The 22,078-nt window shown below is 38.8% G+C and overlaps 1 protein-coding gene across 3 annotated transcripts in view; it reads right to left on the reverse strand.

Moving 5' to 3' along the window:
• The window catches only part of FOCAD (focadhesin), a 298,794-nt gene that overhangs the window by 100,576 nt on the left and 176,140 nt on the right, over positions 1–22,078 (reverse strand). For all 3 annotated transcript variants that reach the window (XM_018051909.1, XM_018051910.1, XM_018051911.1), the window contains 4 exons: positions 19,550–19,684; positions 15,677–15,727; positions 14,879–14,962; positions 5,199–5,337 (listed from right to left, as the gene is read on the reverse strand). In XM_018051909.1, the coding sequence (XP_017907398.1) occupies positions 5,199–5,337; positions 14,879–14,962; positions 15,677–15,727; positions 19,550–19,684 (409 nt within the window). The remainder of the gene's footprint in view (positions 1–5,198; positions 5,338–14,878; positions 14,963–15,676; positions 15,728–19,549; positions 19,685–22,078) is intronic.

The following is a 22,078-nucleotide window of genomic DNA, read 5'->3' on the forward strand; positions in this document are numbered from 1 at the left end:
ATGACTCCTCCTCCAAACCATCCTCTACTCAGAAGCTAGAATTTTATGGCACTTCCATCTCTGACACCATCTGGTGTTTCCTCACTGTACACAGAATAACATCAAAGCTTCTAGAAATGATCAAGGCTTTCTATGACCCAGGCCCAACTCTCCTTCTGACTACGTCTCTACCACCTGCCTAGCTATGTTAAAGGCACGTTTTCACGTGGGCTTTACTCCATTCCTCACTAACACAAAGCTCATACCTAAGACAAGGCCACTGCGCTTGCTGCTCCTTCTACCTGGAACACACTAACCCTTGACTGCCACGTGACTGCCTCTTGCTTATCGTTTAGAAAGAGCCTTTTATGACTGTCCTTCATTCCGTAGTAATATCAGCACACTTATTTTTAAAAACTAATTCATTATTTATTTGTGTTCCTTCTAATTAAGCCCAAGATCCTTATTGCTTGACATCTTTACTTATTATAAGGGAATATAGTGATCCAGGATCAGAAGACGACAGGATATTCAAGCAAAATACTTGATTAACACTATAGGTTTATATTCAAGTGTTATTTTCCCAAGGACCACTAGAGGTTGCCCAATGCAGAACAAAAACAGCAACAAAAAAAATAAAGCTAAACAAATCACAAGGGAAACAAAACAGGAAAGCACTGCATGTGCCTCTTCCTATAGGAAGAAAAAGCAAGAGTCCACCTACCTGAACTAGAATTCCATTCTGAACAGGTCTAAATGTCCCCTTTAAATGACCACAGTTAAATTAAAGGCAGCAAATTCTCACCGGAACATGGATTACATACCCAGTTCTGTCATTCTTATATGGAACCTCTCTAGGCACAACTAAGCTTCTGCATTCAAAGTCCAGAGAATACCTATGTAGTAAGCTCTCCATTTTGCCTTCCAGATCCACCCTCCCAACCCTGCTCTGTGTCCTGGAAGAATAACCTTTCACAATAGCATCACCAGGCTCTTTTGTCCTCTGGCTTTCAGCTGGCTTCACTCAATGGGAGATACTGGTAGGAGATCAGAGGCTGAGAACAGAGGTGAGGGCATGTTACTCCCTAGACATCCTCCTGCAGGACTGCCCCAGGATGCCTGTATCCCTCTTTTGAAGGTCCTGACTCCCCTTGCTGCTGCTGATGCTGCTGTTAAGTCGCTTCAGTCATGTCCGACTCTGTGCGACCCCATAGACGGCAGCCCACCAGGCTCCGCTGTCCCTGGGATTCTCCAGGCAAGAACACTGGAGTGGGTTGCCATTTCCTTCTCCAATACATGAAAGTGAAAAGTGAAAGTGAAGTCGCTCAGTCGTGTCCAACTCTTAGCGACCCCATGGACTGCAGACTACCAGGCTCCTCCGTCCATGGGATTTTCCAGGCAAGAGTACTGGAGTGGGGTGCCATTCCCTTCTCTGTCTGACTCCCCTTAGGCAACCCTATTTATGACACAGAAGCTCTCTCTTACTCTCGTAACTATTACCTTCCTTTTCCTCTTCCAGCTGAGAGACATTTGCCATTCTGGGATGATCCACTATTGCTTGTGAATTTTCTTTAACCTTGACAGCACATGTTTAAGCAGTCCTTTATTAAACTCTTGAGTATTCCCTCTGAATTTCCTGCGAAGACCCTGACCAATATGTCCTCTGAATGAAAAATGTGGGTAATATGCATTGGCACGTCACATATCCCAAGTCCTATATACACGACCACATGAATGACTTCAAGCCAGGGGGGAGTCTAGACTTTTCAGAATGTACCTAAGAATTAGGTGCTTGTGAGGACAGAAGGCATCCAATCTGGTAAAAGATAATATATGTCAAGAGATAAGGATACATCTCCACATAGACCAACCCAGGAATGAAAATTTGTCTATTTGTCAGGCACTTCAGAGAACTAAGGACTCTCAAATAATTCCAGGCCTGAGAGCAGTTTAAATGAAAGTAAAATACCAGGGATGCAACTGATATGTACAGTACCATCTGTCCCAGCCCTTGAAAAAGCTAGCAGCTAGGAATTTTCCCCATGGTCTTTGAACCTTGCCCTAGTCTCTTCCTTCCAGATGATCAAGTGAGGATTTGAAAAGAGCTGAAAATCTGTAGGACACAGAGTGTTAGATATAAAACAAATGTCTTCCAACAGATGAGGCCATAGACAAACTATGGTACATTTCATGTGTGTGCTAAGTTGGTTCAGTCGTGTTTGACTCTCTGTGACCCCGTGGACTATAGCCTGCCAGACTCCACCGTCCAAGGGATTCTCCAGGCAAGAACACTGGAGTGGGTCACTGTGCCCTCCTCCAGGGGATCTTCCTGACCCAGGGATCGAACCTGTGTCTCTGACAATTCCTGCATTTGTAGGTGGGTTCTTTACTGCTAATGCTACATGGGTACATCTCAAAATGGAATATTACTTAGCAATAAAAAAGAACAAATTGATACAGATAACTACTTGGATGGGTCTTAGATGTTATATGAGCTTTCTTAAAAGGCTAGTTCTCAAAACTTATATACTGTAAAAAAATTTGATGAAATCCAAGTAGGTCTATAGTTTAATTAACAGTATGAAAGTGAATTCCCTGGTATTAATAATGAACTAAAGTTATGTGAGATGTTATCAATGGGAATAGCTGGGTAAAAGTACTTTCTAATTTTGCAACTTCTGATAAGTCTAAACTTATTTCAAAATTAAAAAATATTTTACAGCATACAGAGAAGGCAATGGCACCCCACTCCAGCACTCTTGCCTGGAAAATCCCATGGATGGAGGAGCTTGGTAGGCTGCAGTTCATGAGGTCGCTAAGAGTTAGACATGACTGAGCGACTTCACTTTCACTTTTCACTTTCATGCACTGGAGAAGGAAATGGCAACACACTCCAGTGTTCTTGCCTGGAGAATCCCAGGGACAGCGAAGCCTGGTGGGCTGCTGTCTATGAGGTCGCACAGAGTTGGACATGACTGAAGTGACTTAGCAGCAGCAGCAGCAGTAACATCCCTATTTAAAATAATTCAAATCACTGGATTTACTTTGCAACTGCTTTTGCACTCACTTGACAGGAATAAGAGAAGAAAAGGGCCAGCGTTACTTTACATTCACTGCAATTCAGGCTTCTGCCTGCTGTACCTAGAAACTTAAAATATATCGTCCACCCTGTACTTCTTAGGTTGTACATCTCTAAGGCAGTGCCTTTTCCTGGTTCGTACAATCACAGGGAATAAGAGGCAAAAAAAAAATGAAGAATTTTGCTCGTGGTGACATGGTCTGCCAGACAGTCAGCCTCTAGATCATTCACCTGACTGACTCTTATATTGAATTTTCTCAAATAGATACAGTTAACCTCAACTCCTCCCCTTCTTCCTTAGGGACAGATACTAGTAAATATCAAGTACAAACATGCAGAAGAACCAGTTAACGGCCATCACAGTTCTGCACATACTGAGTGGACAGAAACAACAGTATACCTCGGCCACACACATCTCACCCCTTCTCTTGTTTCTAATACCACGAGACTAGAGTAAGGGTCCATTTAAGAGGGAACAATGTCATTTTAAAAGCCCAAGAGGACTTTGAACTCTTCGGTTATCTGGGGATATAGGCGGAACTTTGGATAACTGGAGGCGTTTTTCCTCTTTGGACCCACTATTAACCACAGGGGATTTGGGAGGTCCTAGACTCTGAGGAGCCTTGAGGTACAAAGTGGGGATGAACTGGAGAAAGAAAATGGCAAGTCTCTAAGGCTTGCACTGGACATAAGAGGGAAAGAAGAGATGAACTCTGTCTAAGGTGTACTGTTTGGCTTTCTCTAATGAAAGGAGGCAGGACTTAGGGACAGAAGCATGCTCTAGCAATAAATACTAAATGTATTTGGCTGAATTCCTCAGGGATCTCCATGTAGGATGAAACCAAGGATAAACACGTCTAACATGGGACTTCCCTGGTGGTCCTGTGGCTAAGACTCAGTGCTCCCAATGAGGGCACCTGGGTTCGATTCCTGTTTAGGGAACTAGATCCCACATGTTGCAACTGAGAGTTCACATGCCACAACTAAAGACCTGATGCAGTCAAATTAATTAATTATTTTTTTAAACCACCAAAAAATCTCTATTATAGGCTAGTGAGATTATGAAGTGAGAAGACCATGATCATTAGTGAGAAGACAAAGATGACATTTTGTGAGTTTACTGAACTTAATTTTTACATCCATGAATATTCAGGATAGATTTCAGACTGAAAAGGGTAATAAATGCATGCTTGTAAAAATGTTGGCTAATATTGAATTGGAATAATTGGATATAATTAGAATAATTATTTAAGAGTCAAGGTCCTATACACTTTATATCAAAACTAAACGACCATATAACTTAATCTATTTTTAAAGAGCATTAATGGATAGTTCTCAAATATTGATACCACCATTTCTTTAGAGTAATTCTAAAGGAAGAATATATTTCTAATGATGAAGTGAAGTGAAAGTCATTCAGTCATGTTCGATTCTTTGCAACCTCTTGGACTGTAGCCTACCAGGCTCCTCTGTCCACAGAATTCTCCAGGCAAGAATATTACTAGAGTGGATAGCCATTCCCTTCTCCAGAGGATCTTCCCAACCCGGGGATTGAACCCAGGTCTCCCACATTGCAGGCAGATTCTTCACCATCTGAGCCACCAGGGAACCCTAAAAGCATATGAGATCTTAGTTCCCTGACCAGGGATCGAACCCACAGCCCCTGCATTAGAAGGTTGAGTCTTAACCACTGAACTGCCAGGAAATGTGATGAAACTACCCAGGAAATTCCTGAAGATTCTAATGATCTTTTCATTCAGTTTATAAATAACCTAAAGAACCATTTGACTCAGTAACTTAAGAGTCACACTGCAAATCTGTCTTGTAGAATAAATTTAACTTTTAAAATAAATTTAAATTTTCCAGTGAAAATGATTGTTTAAACTAGTTATCCAGTTTAATTTTAAGTCTAACATTTTTCAGTGTGTTTGGAACACCATACTATCTCAGGGAGTCCCTATAGGACACAGATAGAAAATAAGTATTTAAGACTAAAGTAAGCTAGACTATGCATACATCACAAAATAGCACAATTAATCAGACAAGTAGGGGAAAAAAGCACACACACAAAAAAATGCTAGCTTTTGTCCCACCAAATAGGACAAAAGTTTTTTGTTTTTTTTTTTACCAGTTTTCCCACCTGGTAAAACTGAAGGATCTGTGAGTGACAAAAGTTTGAGATAGCAAGAGCCCGGAATGGAAAGATCCACCTCTTTTTCATCACCCTCCTCATCTTCATCTTCATCTAGGTCATCAGGAGTTTGGATTTCTGGTCTTACCTGAAATGAGAGAGAAGGTGATACTAAAACCTTTTACTTTCCCTTTTCAAAGTTCATTGAGACTCATTGCTCTACAATGTCAAAAGATCATTAAAATTTATCTTCAAAAATCTATTCATTTTCAAATTAACTAAATGGTAAATTCTAATCATCTTATTAGATACACTCCCAGATCGATGTAAAGAACTAATGGTAATATAGTAAGAAAATCATCATAAACCAGCATAAGCAATGATTACTAGAGAAAACTAATAAAAATTTTACACCATCAGACAATCAAATGCAAACACATTCAGTATATCAAACTTCTATCATTTATAATTAGATATTTGCCTTGTCTAAATACATTTTTTTTTAAATCGGGTGATTTTGGCTATATTTCTATGATAATGCTTAAAATCTTCTAGTAGGATATATAATAGAGATCAGGAAGACACAGAATGCTTTAGTTGACTTATTGTTTGACTCTACAGTTTGTTGCAAGAGAATATAAAAACACTAAATCTGTAATTGGTAGCTCAACTTTATTGTGTCTAATTTGCCATTTGAAGATTTGTGATTAGTCAGGTTTGTTTGAACCAAAAATTAAAAAGGTAGAAAGATTACCACTATTGTAATTTCCACAAGATATAACTGTCAAGCAATTAATTACATTTTTAATACTTTCAATGACACACCATTGTCATGCCCATGGAGATAATTAAGCATTAGGGGAGGAAATCAAAATATATAAAAGTGGTTGCTATAACCATAAAGTGCCAGAACCCAGTCATTACCATTAGTGTGTCTCCCAGAGTTATTTTTAGAAATAATTAACAATTCCTGCAGACTGCCTTCTTCATAGGTCCCCAAAGCACTGTTCCATTTAGGAACTGCACTGAGTCAGGAAACTTGCAAGGGGATAAAAGAAAACAGAGATAAAATGTTTCTCAAGTATAACAACCTCAACTCTGATGAAGCCTTTCAACCATAACTAGTGTTCTTTTTTGCTAGTGAAGGATTGAAAGCAACCTGACTATCGACTACTTTCCAAGACAAGATTTAATTCTGATTCAATTTTGAGGACCTAACTCTCAGAGGACTGAGCCAGCCGTAATTACAGAGATAACAATGATGTATGCTCTGTGGAGGGCATGCCCGCATTTGCTGCTATCAGTGTACACCAGAGAAACCGTGGCACATTGCAAACCCTTTGGTTCTGACAAGGAGGGTTTTCTGAGTATCTCTGGTCTGCTTGTAGACTTGGAATTTGCCACATTAGTAGCATCAAGAGGTATCCTAGAGATTTTTTTTTTTTTTTTGCCATACATGTGGCATGTGGGATCTTAGTTCCCTGACCAGGAATAGAACCCACATTCTCTGCAGAAGGGAGGATTCTTAACCACTGGACTGCCAGAGATATCCTCTATCCTAGAGATTTTAACTATTCCTAGCTGCCTAAAAAGTTCCCCCAAAGGAGCTGGTTCTGGGTCCGTTTACCTTGCTTCCTGACTTTTTACACATCATAGTACAAATTGAAAAAAGTATTTGAAGAGCATACAGGGGGAAACAGACATTAATGCTTACAGCTGGAGACTCTATGAATAACACTGGTTACCACACCAGGGCATCAGTGTGTGCATGCCTAGTCACTTCAGTCATGTCTGACTCTGTGTGACCCCATGGACTGTTGCCCCCCAGGCTCCTCTGCCCATGGGATTCTCCGGGCAAGACTATCAGAGTGGGTTGCCATGCCCTCCTCCCAGGGATTTTCCTGACCAGAGGTTGAACTCGTGTCTCTTATGTCTCCTGCACTGGCAGGTGGGTTCTTTACCACCAGTGCCAGCTGGGAAGCCCCCAGAGCACCACAGCACTGCGGAACTCTGCAGCACGTCATGTTCACAGAGACAGGGGACTCTGGGAGGTGGAAGGCAGCACTGAACCCTTAAGCTAAGATGGAAACTCAGAGGGATGGTGCAGTTGTGGAGAAATCAGAACCCTTATACACGGTTCATAGGAACATAAAATGGCACAGCCCCTATGGAAAATAGTTTGACAGTTTCTCAGAAAGTTAAAAGCAGACTTACCCAGGAGGACTGCCCAACAATCCTACTCTTAGGTATATGACCAAAAGAAGTAAAAATAAACGATCACACAAAACTTGCCCATCAATGATCATGAATGTGAATACATTAGTGGTAATAGCCAAAAAAAATGGAAGCAACTCAAATGTCCATGAGCACATAAACAAAATATGGCATACCTATACAATGGAGCATTATTCAGTCATAAATGGGTATTAAATGCAGGTATGTGTTACTCATGAACTTATGCTAAGTGAACAAAGCCAGCCACTAAAGCCAGATATTATATGATTTCATTATAGGAAAAGTTCAGGCCAGGTAAATTTTTAGAGACAGAAAGCATACTAATGGTTGCTTAGTGCTGGGGAGAGGGGGGAAGGGTAATGGAATTGGTGGCTAATAGAATGTTCTAAAATTAGATTGTGGTAGCTCGGTGATTACATGAACAATTCTTTGAACACAGTAAAACCACTAGGATTGTATGCCTTAAATGAGTGAACCGTATGGGATACAAATTATATCTCAATAAAGATGGTGGCTCAGATGGTAAAGAATCCACCTGCCAGTGTAGAAGACTTGGGTTCGATCCCTGGGTGGGGAAGATCCCTGGGGAAGGGAACAGTAACCCATTCCAGTATTCTTGCCTGGAGAATTCCATGAACAGAGGAGCCTGACGACCTACAGTCCATGGGGTCACAAAGAGCTGGACACGACTGAGTGACTAACACTTTCACTTTTCAAAGTTGTTTAGAAAGAAAGGACGGAAGGCTGTGAGAAAGAGAGGAAAGGGGAGAGAGTGTGACCAGGAGGAGGGAGCAGCTGAGGAGGTAGCCACATAAGCGGAAGCATAGGAAACAGAAGCAGAAGCTGCCACACCCTTCACATGGACCTGAACTGGCGTATGGGCTACGCCAGATAACCAAACACTCTTAATTCCAGAATTACTTCATCTCAAAGAATATGATCTTTCTTGCACACATTTTAGCTTATCCAGTTTCTGTTCAACCTGTTTCTGTTTATTTAGATATATATATATAAAATATATATAAATGATTTAATTTAACAACATTTGTCTATATCTTGCATATGCATATATTTTAACAAAGAAATTAGAAATGTACTGTCATTTAAGTACAGAAATACTCTGCCTACTTATAATGGTATGATTACTCCTTCAATTATGTTTCTTCAAAGGTGAGCTGATTCTCCTGAACAGATTAGCACTTATTGTTAGACCTTGGCTTCATTACACATCCCTCCTCCTCCACTCCCTTTTCTTCAAGCATTTGTTCCAGCTTCCCTATGCTGCTGCTGCTGCTGCTGCTGCTAAGTCACTTCAGTCGTGTCCAACTCTGTGCGACCCCATGGACTGCAGCCCATGAGGCTCCCCCGTCCCTGGGATTCTCCAGGCAAGAACACTGGAGTGGGTTGCCATTTCCTTCTCCAATGCAGGAAAGTGAAAAGTGAAAGTGAAGTCGCTCAGCCGTGTCTGACTCTTAGCGGCCCCATGGACTGCGGCCCACCAGGCTCCTCTGTCTTTTCCCTTGACTTGTATGCAACAATGGAATAGGATCAACGTGAGTACAACTAGAGAAAATCGAGGGAAGACTTACGAAAGAATACTTGTTAAAATGATAAAATGTTGGTAACTGTATCATATTAGCTACTCAAACATCCAGGGGAAAAAAAAGGGGGGAGGTCTTTTTAGAACATACACACACACACAGACACACACACATGCACGCACATACAGACACCAACTATGCCCTTCCAATTACAGCTAAGCTTTGTTGAAGAAATTTAAAGGGAGAGCCAAATATAAAATGATAAATCACTTTTAAAATCTGCTTTAAGTTGAATATTGAAAAGCTTATCCTACAAAATGCTTCACTACACGTTCTGAACCAGATAACCTTTCAGCCATTCTTCTGTGTGTACAACCTACAAAAATCCAGGAGTTTGTAGATAAGCAGAGAATTTTATTTGGAACATGTCAAGTATCTGCATAAATTCATTTACAAAAAGAAACAGCTTCTGATGAATGCAATGACATTCACTTAAATCAAAGCCGAACAGGTTACACCACATTAATACCAACCCAGGGTGCATAATGAATCCTTTTATATTACTCACTTCTAAAATTAACTCCAGAAATCAACAACACAATCTATCTTAAGAGCTTTATAATAAAAAGCTCAATTTTTAAACAGCCAAATATTTTTTAATGAACCCAAGTCACAGAAGAATCAACTGAAATGTTTATCCATTATTGACTGTTTTACCAGAAACACAATTCTCGATAGTTTTTTTGGGGGGTTTGTTTTTTCATTTTGTTTCATTTGTGGGGTGTGAGGGGGCACTAAAGAAGGTGAAAGAGAAGGATAAACAGCTAAAAGATTAAGAAATACAAACTAAATGGGGAAAAAATCATTCTATTTAATATTGAAATAAGTCCTCAAAGAAGCCCCATTGAATTTTTTAACCAACTTTAGATTAGCATATTTCAAACGATTAACAATATTGTTACAAATGAATAAACACATGGATTCATTCAACATTCCCAGCTCATAAGACAGCCTAGCACTTAGTATATGTTTGTCCAATAAATAATTATTAAAGCAATGCAACTGTTAAGTGTCTATCAACAACAATCCACAGAAGTTCCTAATAATACATCAGTGACAAGAAAGATGAGTTAATGAATCTGGTATTCAAATCCCTAGCTCACATGGTGTCTTATTCAGTTCTGCTCTCCAGAGACATTTTCCATCTTACCGCACATGTACTGTTTCATTTAACCCTACACCTTCCTGCTGATGCCTGCCACTCCTTTAATGGCTTTTGATTTACCAGCCCGTTAGCTTTCTCTCAACAAGTTTCACAGTTTGGTGGATGAAGCAATGAACAAGAAATCTTTCTATAGTAAATTTAAAGAAAGGTATACTTAGAAAAGTAGTTGAATTATAATCCACGAAAGTAACCATGTGGATATTATCCACTGTGAAAGTGAAAGTCACTCAGTTGTGTCTGACTCTTTGCAACCCCATGGACTATACAATCTATGGAATTCTCCAGGCCAGAATACTGGAGTGGGTAGCCCTTACCTTCTCCAAACCTTCCCAAACCAGGGATCGAACCCAGGTCTCCTTCACTGCAGGTAGATTCTTTACCGAGCCACCAGGGAAGCCCAATTATCCATTGTATCTACTTTGTTTTATTTTTTAAAAATATTTATTTAGTTGGCTGCACTGGGTCTTAGTTGCGGCACTGGGAATCTGCATTGTCACATGCGGGATCTTTCACTGTGGTTCACAGACTTTCTAGTTGTGGCACACGGGCTTAAGTTGCTCGGTGGCATGTGGGATCTTAGTTTCTCCTACATTGCAAGGTGGACTCATTACCACTGGACTACCATGGAAGTCCCCACTGTATCTTTAAAAAATTTTTTTTCTACTTGAAATTCACAGAATGTTTTGCTAACAGATTATCTCACAAGTTTCCACAAACAGAAAAAGAGACTGTGGACACACTTTCACTGGAAAGGTATACAAGTAGCCTTCAGTTTTGTGAGTAAGCCAATTGCCCGTGGTGCAGAGTGAGTGAACTTTGATAATACGAAGGAATCTTAGATCTTACAACTAGAAAAGTCCCTACCTGGAGAGACTTCTGAAACAGTTGAAAGTACACTTTCAGAGAAAGGGAGTCACAGTTCCACATTACTGCCATCATCCACAACACAGAGGCGGGAGCTGACTAGGTTGCATCCTTTGGGGACTTGTTTGGAATATGAACATATTGCCCATTTGGGGGCTTTTAGTCCTTCAAACAACCAAACTGAAAATCAGTAATGGATAAAAAGAAGAAGAATGCATGGTGTGTGGCCTTGGAAGTAATGATTTCTTCATGTGGAGGAAGGTTCTCTATATCAGAAGCTGGGGGCTGGAGGGAGGTAGACTCTGTTAAACCACTAAGTCCTCTCATCTTAATCCCATTTGAGAGAACGATTCCCTGGAGGCTCTGTCAGTAAAGAATCTACCTACAATGCAGGAGACCAGGTTCGACTCTTGGGTCAGAAAGATCCCCGGGAGAAGGAAATGGCAACCCACTCCAGTATTCTTGCCTGGGAAATCCCATGGACAGAGGAGCCTGGTGGGTTACAGTCCATGGGGTCACAAAGAGCTGGACATGACTAAGTGACTTAACCACCAAACTACCACCAGAGAACCAGATACCTGTAGAAGTGAGTCATATCCCAGAAGGGAGTTAGGGCATAAAAAAAATGTTGAAAAAGCAAGGCTAAAAATAAGTCTTAGAGATTTCCTTTACAGACCTTCAGGCTCTGTTGGGTGAAAACCCAAGCATATATATAAACCCAACTCTACATCACTACTCTTTACATTGGAAGATATAAAGAGCTATTTATGGTTATTCAAGGATCTGAGGATATAGGAGTGAAGTTAAGAAAGTAATATTTGACTGAGTATAGCACTTAACTGAGTATTAACTCTAACAAACATAATCAGAAACTGAACACAACCCTCAAGTAAGATAAAATACAGGGCTTCCCTGGTGGCTCAGAAGTAAAGAATCTGCCTACAGTGGAGGAGACATGGGCTCGATCTCTGGGTCGGGAAGATCCCCTGGAGAAGGGAATGGCAACCCACTCCAGTATTCTTGTCTGGGAAATCCCATGGACAGAGGAGCCTGGCAGGCTACAGTCCTGGGGGTCACGGAATAGTTGAACATGACTTAGCAACTAAACCACCACAGAATAAAATATAAACATATCAACATTTAAAGAGGTGGAGACTAAATAGTGAAGAATATATGGCAGTTATTTAATAAAGGCTATTATGCCAGCTGGAATAGTTCAGTAATAATAGCTAAAAATAAGGCAATCATTATGCTGTGATCTAAGTTAGAACATGCTTATTTAAAATAATGATAACAAAAAAGTAGCTTTCTAGAAACTGTAGCTAACCTATTGGTAAGAGTCTGTAAATCAAATATACATGTGACTTTTTCCTTTGTCTTTTTTTTTTTTTAAGAAGCTATGGATATTGCTGATCACCATAGTGCAGTCTGAAATTCCATCTTTTTAAATTTTATGAGTCAAAGAACAAATCTTTTCTTAAGACTTCCTGTTTGTGATAACTGCATGACAAGCTGCCCGATCTGTCTTTGAGTTCTCAATAACACGGGAAATCCTGCCTTCTGATGGATTTGGTTTTACAAGAGTCTATCATCAGTCCCTTCAATTCAATTCAATAAACAGAAACTTGCCTGGTTCCTACTGGCATCTAATCGTTGAATAAAGTCAATCCAGAAGAAAAAATCAACCCATTTTAAAATGCTTGAGGATCCCAAGAAATTCATAACAAAATTTCTTGCCATTTCACCCCTAGAATGGATTTTGGGTCATGTTACACATAACTTCTTCTAACACAATGTCTTCTTCACTCTCTAATGGCATTCAGTAAACATTTGTAGGGACCTCTCTGGTGCTCCAGTGGTTAAGCTTTGACTTTCAGTGCAGGGGTTAGGGGTTTGATCCCTGGTTGGGGAGGTCAAATTGCCAACATCTGCTGAATCATCAAAAAAGCAAGAGAGTTCCAGAAAAATATCTACTTCTGCTTTATTGACTATGCCAAAGCCTTTGACTGTGTGGATCACAATAAACTGTGGACAATTCTGAAAGACATGGGAATACCAGACCACCTGATCTGCCTCTTGAGAAACCTATATGCACGTCAGGAAGCAACAGTTCGAACTGTACATGGAACAACAGACTGATTCCAAATAGGAAAAGGAGTACATCAAGGCTGTATATTGTCAGCCTGCTAATTTAACTTATATGCAGAGTACATCATGAGAAATGCTGGGCTGGAAGAAGCACAAGCTGGAATCAAGATTGCCAGGAGAAATATCAATAACCTCAGATATGCAGATGATACCACCCTTATGGCAGAAAGTGAAGAAGAACTAAAAAGCTTCTTGATGAAAGTGAAAGAGGAGAGTGAAAAAGTTGGCTTAAATTTGGCTCAACATTCAGAAAACGAAGACCATGGCATCTGGTCCCATCACTTCATGGCAAATAGATGGGGAAACGGTGGAAACAGTAGCTGACTTTATTTTTCTGGGCTCCAAAATCACTGCAGATGGTGACTGCAGCCATGGAATTAAAAGATGCTTACTCCTTGGAAGGAAAGTTATGACCAACCTAGATAGTATATTCAAAAGCAGAGACATTACTTTGCTGACTAAGGTCCATCTAGTCAAGGCTATAGTTTTTCCAGTGGTCATGTATGGATGTGAGAGTTGGACTGTGAAGAAAGCTGAGTGCCGAAGAACTGATGCTTTTGAACTGTGGTGTTGGAGAGGACTCTTGAGAGTCCCTTGGACTGCAAGGAGATCCAACCAGTCCATCCTAAAGGAGATCAGTCCTGGGTGTTCATTGGTAGGACTGATGGTGCAGCTGAAACTCCAATACTTTAGCCACCTGATGTGAAGAGCTGACTCATTTGAAAAGACCCGGATGCTGGGAAAGATTGAGGGCAGGAGGAGAAGGGGACAACAGAGGATGAGATGGTTGGATGACATCATCGACTCAATGGACATAGGTTTGGGAGGACTCCTGGAGTTGGTGATGGACAGGGAGGCCTGGCATGCTGCAGTCCATGGAGTTGCAAAGAGTCAGACAAGACTGAGCAACTGAACTGAACTGAACCGGGGAGTTAGGACAAAACATAAAACAGAAGAAATATTGTAAAAAATTCAATAAAGACTTTAAAAATGGTCTACACCAAAAAAAAAAAAAACACCTTAGAAAATAAAATAAACATTATATGTTTTTGAATTAGCAGTAACACTAAACGTGAAACCATACACTTTACTCCTTAATATTACCTGAGAATTGAAAGCTGGTTATATTAGATAGATGTTAGAAAAGGTTGGTTGTTTTTAGTCTAAAAACTGAGATAATGTCATATAATGTGTTAACACTTAAAAGAGAGTGATACCTTCTTCATCCAGTTCTCCAGGACTATCATTTCAAAATAAATAAATAGCAGATTGTTTTCACAATGCATCTCACGTCTCCATCACAAATAAAGATCTTTGGGTGCCCAGGTTATAGAAAACCATACTCTGTGTAGTCTGGGTTTGGGTAAAGTGGTTCCTAGAGTGACACAGATCTGCTCTGGGCACAGGGATACAGTCATACAACCGGTCACCTTATGGAGACTACATTTTGCTCCATACGTGTCTTCCATTTGCTTCAAAGAGATTGAAATTCACTATCTGTGAAGTCTAAGACCTCTACAATCTATAACAGATAAAGCAAATAGTGAATATAAATTCTTATCTTTTAAGGACAATATATCTTGAGTTACAGGTAAGAATCTCTTCCATAGAGGGATAAAAATAAAGCTATACACACAGGAGAAGAGAGACAGCAGTGAGGAAGCAGAAAGGCCTACCTCTTCAGGCAGATGAAGGATTGTGTGGTCCCCCGCACCAAAGTGTGACAGAGATTTATAGGCAGCATTTGCGACAACTGGGTCCTAGTAAAATAAACAAAAGAAATGGCATATATTAAATATCAACTCTGGAGGAAGAAAAAAAAATTTTCCCTCACCAACCTTAATGTTCTATAGTCAGTGCTTTGGAAATGGTATTCACGCCTCACTTAGTATGTGCCAATTAAAAGTAGAGAGTAAACAGCATTGGGCAGACACATAAGAAGCACCAAATATTTATTCTTGTTGGGACATTAAACATAAAAATATGATTCTTCTCTGATTCTTCAGCTACTTCACAGGGAAAGTTGACCTTTTGGAATCTAAGCTTTTTCACTCGTGAGTTGGGTACAATACCACCGACACATTTTTCTCCATATTTCTTGGTTGGAAATGACATTAAAAAATGGAATGGGCTTTTTATTCATTTGATGTGCTTATTGGTGGGAAGGGGCAAAGCAGGAAAAAGAAAGGACCATTTAAAATGAGAGACAATGGCAATAGGTCCCTCTTCATATCCATCAGCATCACAAAGTAATAAGTGCATTTTATGGTGAAAATATATTAACTGGCATAAATTAAGAATAATTTTTAAAATGTAAACTTATAGTCATAATTTTTGAATTAAAAATTTTAAAATTTTATCCTATTCTTATATTACAGTTCTTTATAACACAGTTCTATAATTCTTTTAATATTCTTGTATTACAATTCCTACCCCAGCTTGGTTCTGTTTCTCTGACACCCTTCTAATAGTACCTTGTTTTGAGTATGGTTCCAGAGGAAGCTGAGGACTTGAACTTTAAAATTCTGAAAAATCAACAAACAACAGAATAAATTCTAAGACAAGGATAAAATTGAGAGTAAACAATCTAAAGTAGCAAATGTCAAAAGTAAATCACTTTCAAAATTATACCACTTGTAACAAACTTAATCTGTACTTACTCATCATTCATAAAATGAAAACACTCAGAAATAGATTCATCATCCAAACATATGGATATGTTAAATAAGGTGAGACTTTTAGATTATTAAATTTCACTTCACTTTTCACTTTCACTTTTTCCCCAACCATTTCTTACTGACCTCTCAAATCTCAGTACAAATGTTAGATTACTCTCCTCTTTCAGGCCACTATTCCTAATCCCCTACCCAGACGAGAGTTCTCCCTTCTCCAAGCAGCCATATGGCACCTGGCACACTTTAGCATTTAATGTGATTATCTGGGCATGTGGTTAACTCTCTCCTAGCTTGTATAATCATTAAAGCGCTATCTGTCTTTCTCATTTCAAAGGCTGGTATATAAAGAATATAAAGCCCATTCCCTCAAATGACAAATATTTAATAAATAAGTGAGCATAAAAAGCCATTTATCTTCCGGCACTTAATGTCTCCTTCATTTTAGCCGCATCTAACTTCTTGCCCTGCTAGATCATATGAGGTTCTTTTATACCTCCTTGATTTTGCATATGCTCCTCAAAACTTCAATGGAAAGCAATCTTTAGTAATTCTTCATGATCTTAGTCCAAGCACCAACTAAATAAGGTTTCTTTAGTGTCCTCCTAAGAATGTTGGTCACGTCCACCACCATACTCTCCTAACCCTTTGAATGCACTCAACAAATGTTATTGTAATTATTACTGCTTATCTCTATATCCTTTATCAACTTTTGAGCTTTTAAAGGCAGGGACTGACAATGCGGTATAATGGAGCTAGAAAGTGCTGGGGTTTAGAAAACAGCTTTCATTTAGAAACTGCAGTACTGGCTCAGTTATTTGTCTTGCATGTAGCAGATACTCAGTAAATATTTGTTTAATGAATGAGTCAACCTTTCAAAACCTCAGATTCTCTTGTTATAACATGAAAAATACATTCTTATCAGATATTAGAAGTAATACTGTGACATAAAGTAACTACTGCTGGGAGTATAACTACTTAAAATAGTATCTATTATTATTTATTAGTATCTCTAAGGCCTAGTACAGCTTTAATAAACATATTCTGAGTCAATGAATGAATGTATCCAGCACTTTAAAAAGCAATTCAGAAAACACATTAATTGAAACATGGACTCTGTTTTCAACAAGCTTGTATTTTAATGGAGATAATATTTGTGCACATGTACCTGAAGTAAATATAAAACAGAAATAAAAGTTCTTAAGACAGTATAGATACGAACTTTAGGAATAATAGACTCCTGCTTGAAGAAAAATTCTCAACAGATGGGATAACTTAAACTGATTCTTTATTTCCTAAAGTAGACTTTAAAATTAGAGATGAAAAAGAAAGTAATTCAAGACAGAAAGAACAACATGAACAAAGGATAAGAAATAGAAAAATTTGAAAACAGAGAAGGAAACTATAAGTGGTTTGGTTTCCCTGGGGTGCGGGAGGCAGAAAAGAAGAGTGAGGCCTGATTCTAAAAGATCTTATTGGCTCCGTATAAAACAACTGACTTCATTTTAGGTAAACAAAAGGCATTTGAAGTGAGGTGACACGGGATAGCAATGACCTAAGAAATGCTTTGGGAAAATTACATTTAACTCAGGCTTACATGCCAACAAACTCTAAGCAATTAGCAGGAAAAAAAAGTACTTAAACACACACAGGAAGAGAGAGGGGGAAGGAGAAAGAGAAGGAAAGAGAAAGAGGGGAAGGTGGGAAGAAAGAAAGGGACAGAGTGAGTCAGAATGACAGATGGAGAGGGGCTTTCTCTACATTTCTCCCCTCCTGCTCCGGGTGGGCTCCGGTCACTGAAGGAATCTCCCTTACTAGGAGAAAACTGATGGATAGACCATCCCAAAGCTGCTACCTGGACAACAGGGAAATCCAAATATGATTATAAGCATGAAGATAAACCAAAATAAAAGGTCAGCAGAAAAGAATGAAAATTTGAAGGAAAAAAACACAGTCCAAAAGACAACTTATACCAATGTAAGCAAATGTAAAAACCCAACACACAAACCACTTCACACATTAACCTGTAATAAAATCTGAATAACTCAAAGTACAGGCAGCACAAAGGTACATGAGTTCAGCTCTTGAAGACAGAAAAAATATACACAACACGATATACAAAGTCCTTATTTTGGTTTTTAGTCTGGGCTCCTTATCAGTAGCCTGGCAGACTTTCTGACATCATAAAGGTATGTACCCGTGAATGGCAGTCATAAAAAAAAGACTGTTGGTGAATTATATAATCTAGGAGTCTTGAATTGATTCTGTTTTAAATACCCCCAAACAAAAGCCAGAATGTGAGAATAAGCTCATAATATCCCGTACTGGTTCATTCACTCATTCAATAACTACTTTCTGAATACATATTATGTGCCATGCTAGATATTGTGTCCTTGGTGAGGACAAATCTGATTTTACGCACTGTGTAGCATTTAGAATGATTAGAACAAGTATTATCTTACACTCCTGTCTTATCATGTGATCTAAAACAAGTAAGGGGCTATTCCTGGAATCTTATGGAGGGCTAGTTCATCAAACTCTGTGAAGCACTAAATCAAAGTAAAAGTTTACCAAGACTTCAAGTGAAAATTAATTGAAGCTCTTTGAAAGAAAAGTAAAAGACATGAGCTTAAATGAGGTTATAGCTACAAAAGTGGAGATATAAATGAATCTGCCACCCTCTCATTTCATTCAAAGAAGAGAAAATAAAGAAAATGTTAAACCGAAGCACATGAATCTTTTAGCAAAATGTCTTCCACCGAGTGGTTCATCACAATGCCAAATACTGACTAGTTTGTAAAATTATTTTCCTCTCCTAGGACAGTTTGATTTTATAATCTTCTTCATGTAAGAATATACATGAAGAGCAAAGCTGTATATTGAAAATGTAAACTATTAATAACACACAAAAAATAAAATCTCTATGCCCAAGCTAGAAGCAAAGCACAAATAACACCAAGTCTACGCTACTGGGAAAGTCTGCCCTGCCTTACTAAATCCTTTATAATGCTTTGTAGAATCTTAAACACCAACAAAACACATTTAAACTGTTGGTCTCACGAATTTTATTATTTTAGAAACATACTGGTTTTTAATAATCTTGACTATACTTTCATAATAAAATCTGGCATCCTTCATGTAAGTAAGTCTTAAAGACAGAGGACTGATAAGGGTGGATATCCATCTATTCCTCGGAGTCCATAAAGACATCAACATGTTCACAGAACTAAAAGCACTAAAGGATTTTTGGCAAACACAAAATTACGAATAATTTTTTCCCAAAAGTGATGGTAAAGCACACATTTTCCCAATGTAGAAACAGACAATTTGTTGAGATCCAAACACATACATCCAACAAGTCCATTCTGAAGGAGATCAGCCCTGGGTGTTCTTTGGAAGGAATGATGCTAAAGCTGAAACTCCAGTACTTTGGCCACCTCATGAGAAGAGTTGACTCACTGGAAAAGACTCTGATGCTGGGAGGGATAGGGGGCAGGAGGAAAAGGGGACGACAGAGGATGAGATGGCTGGATGGCATCACGGACTCGATGGACGTGAGTGAGTGAACTGCGGGAGTTGGTGATGGACAGGGAGGCCTGGCGTGCTGCGATTCATGGGGTCGCAAAGCGTCGGACACGACTGAGCGACTGAACTGAACTGAACTCAAACACATACCTCATACTCAGCTGTATTGACTGTTAAGGAAGGAACCAGAGAAAACAGCTCACTGAGGGTCTTCAGAATGAGAGGCCTTGTGTCACAGCTCAGCTTTGGGGAGAGAGCATTCCAAGTGGAGCGAATACAAACCACCTGTGAAGCAAACACAAAAGTCAGTACCTAACAAAATCCCAGCTCATCTGAAGCCATTAGTAAAGGAGACTGTCTTTTATTATGAGGAAACTTGAGAATAAGAACTCTTAGAAGATAGGATTTGATAAGTTGTCACCTCTTAGAAGAAATTATATAAACTAACATAAACTGTTGTTGAAGATCTAGCCTGCCTCCTAAAACTGCTTTTTTATGGCTTTATTTTGGTTAACCAAAGAAATAAAACTCTCTCTCATGCATGAATATACAGATTAGCTACACAGATTAACTCCAGATTAGCTACAAACATTGCTGAATAGCCATTCTCTCAAAACAAAGACAGGTAAGATAACACTAGTACATTTCTAAATCCAAGTATTCACAATTTTTTATAGTTTTCCATCTTACTGAAACTATATCACCAATCAGAAAATTGAGATGTTAGCAAATACAAATAAAACACTCTCAAATCATCTTACGAATTTCTAAATGAGGTAGGTGAATTATTTTATTATTAAAATAGTAACTTAAAACTTTGTTTTAAAAGTCATTTCAGATTTTAAGAGGCTGTTAAATGATAAAAATTAAACTAATAAATGTCATTTCTAGCTTGATCCAATTTCCTTGAACCAAGTATTATAAGGCCATTTCAAGATCTGGTTTATGGATGTTCAAATATTTTCTTAAGTTCAATTCCAACTACAGCAGATGATTTCTTCACTTACAGATATTTTACTAAAACTTTAAAACTCAGGCAGGAAGAGTGACAACACACATCAATTAGAGTTGGACAAGGATTAATCTTTCTAAAACACTACAGTCTTTTATCTTAAGCTTCAATTAACACACACAATTTATTTTCATCTACTAACATAAACTGGGTTTCCCAGGTAGCTCAGTGGTAAAGAATCTGCCTGCCAATCAATGCAGGAGACGCAGGTTGGATCCCTGGGTGAGGAATATCCTCTGGAGTAGGAAATGGCAATGCACTCCAGTATTCTTACCTGGGTAAATCCCACGAACAGAGGAGCCTGGCAGCCTACAGTGCATGGGATCGCAAGGAGCTGGTCATGATTGAGTGACTGAGCACACACACTAACTCAAATTATTTAGGAAACACTACATAAGGTAAAGAATAATATATACTTAAGGACCCAGATTAAGGAAAGACTCAAATATAGCAGAAACTATCTCAGAAAACCTGGATTCAGTGCTTTTGCTCTTATTTTCCACTTTCCATGAAAGAGCAGAAAAATGCTATTTGACTTGGGATCCACTACAAATTTGGATTCCACCATCACTAAGGGTTGTGCTATCTGTCAGGCATGACATTAGACACATTTATACAAAGTAGTTCTAATATTACAAAGCAGCAGTATTTGAAATTAAAAAGAAAAAAACAGTCCTTTAAAAGCTACCAACTCAACATAGAGTATATACCGAGAGTAGTATACAGCACTAAGAGGAATAATAAAATATAATCTAACCTTCAAAGAATTTACCACCTTATCAAAAAGAAAGAGGAATGTTCGTAACTCTAAATTATTGGAAAACAAAAGGCACATGATTAGATTTTGAAATATTTCCAACAGAAAATAGGCTTAGGAGGAATCCAGGTAGGAAAGCTATGTCATTGAGTGGGAGTCATTAGAGCTTCAAGAGGCAGAAAGCCTAGAGATAGGACTTGAAGAAGGAATGGAAGGAAGTCAGGCAGACCTTTCGCAAGGAAGCGGAAAGCATTCGCCAAAACACAAACAAAGCAAGTTGTAGGCATGCATGAGGCCTGGTAAAGAAAGGCTGGTGTAGATCAAAGAGCGCCTAGAATAGCAAAGCAGTTTGGATCAGAATCAAAAGGAAAAGGAAGCCTCCAGAGATTTCTGAGTTGGGCAATAAACTAAATTCAAATGTTATTTTTGAAAGATTCTTCTGGTAGTCATAGTCAAACTCAAAGCTGTCATGAACTTCTCTAATTCTTATTTCTCCCTAGTCCTTCACATAAAGAGACTCAAAAGTTTTCCAAAAATCATACGCTTAATATAATCACTGATTATCCATGCCTTCTCCTTATTTTAAATGCCTATTTAAATTCCAACCTTCTTTGTTTCAAGACTAAGCTCAAATCTCAATTCTACAATTAACTTTTCTCTTACAATTCAGGCCTTCATTTTATCCCTTTCTTTCCTCTAACTTCCAGCATTTAAAACTCTACACTTTCCCACTTAGCATTTAACTATATACTACCTAGTAGTGTTCACTATTTTCGTGAATATAAATTGTCTTCTCAACTAGATACTGAGCTCCATGAGGACAATGACCACATCTAGTTCTCACTCCCTGCTCATCTAGCACACTAATAATTATATCAGATTATCAGTAGTGATCAACTACTGATGATAA

Source organism: Capra hircus, chromosome 8 (genome assembly GCF_001704415.2).
Source record: "Capra hircus breed San Clemente chromosome 8, ASM170441v1, whole genome shotgun sequence".
Classification (NCBI taxonomy): Eukaryota; Metazoa; Chordata; class Mammalia; order Artiodactyla; family Bovidae; genus Capra; species Capra hircus.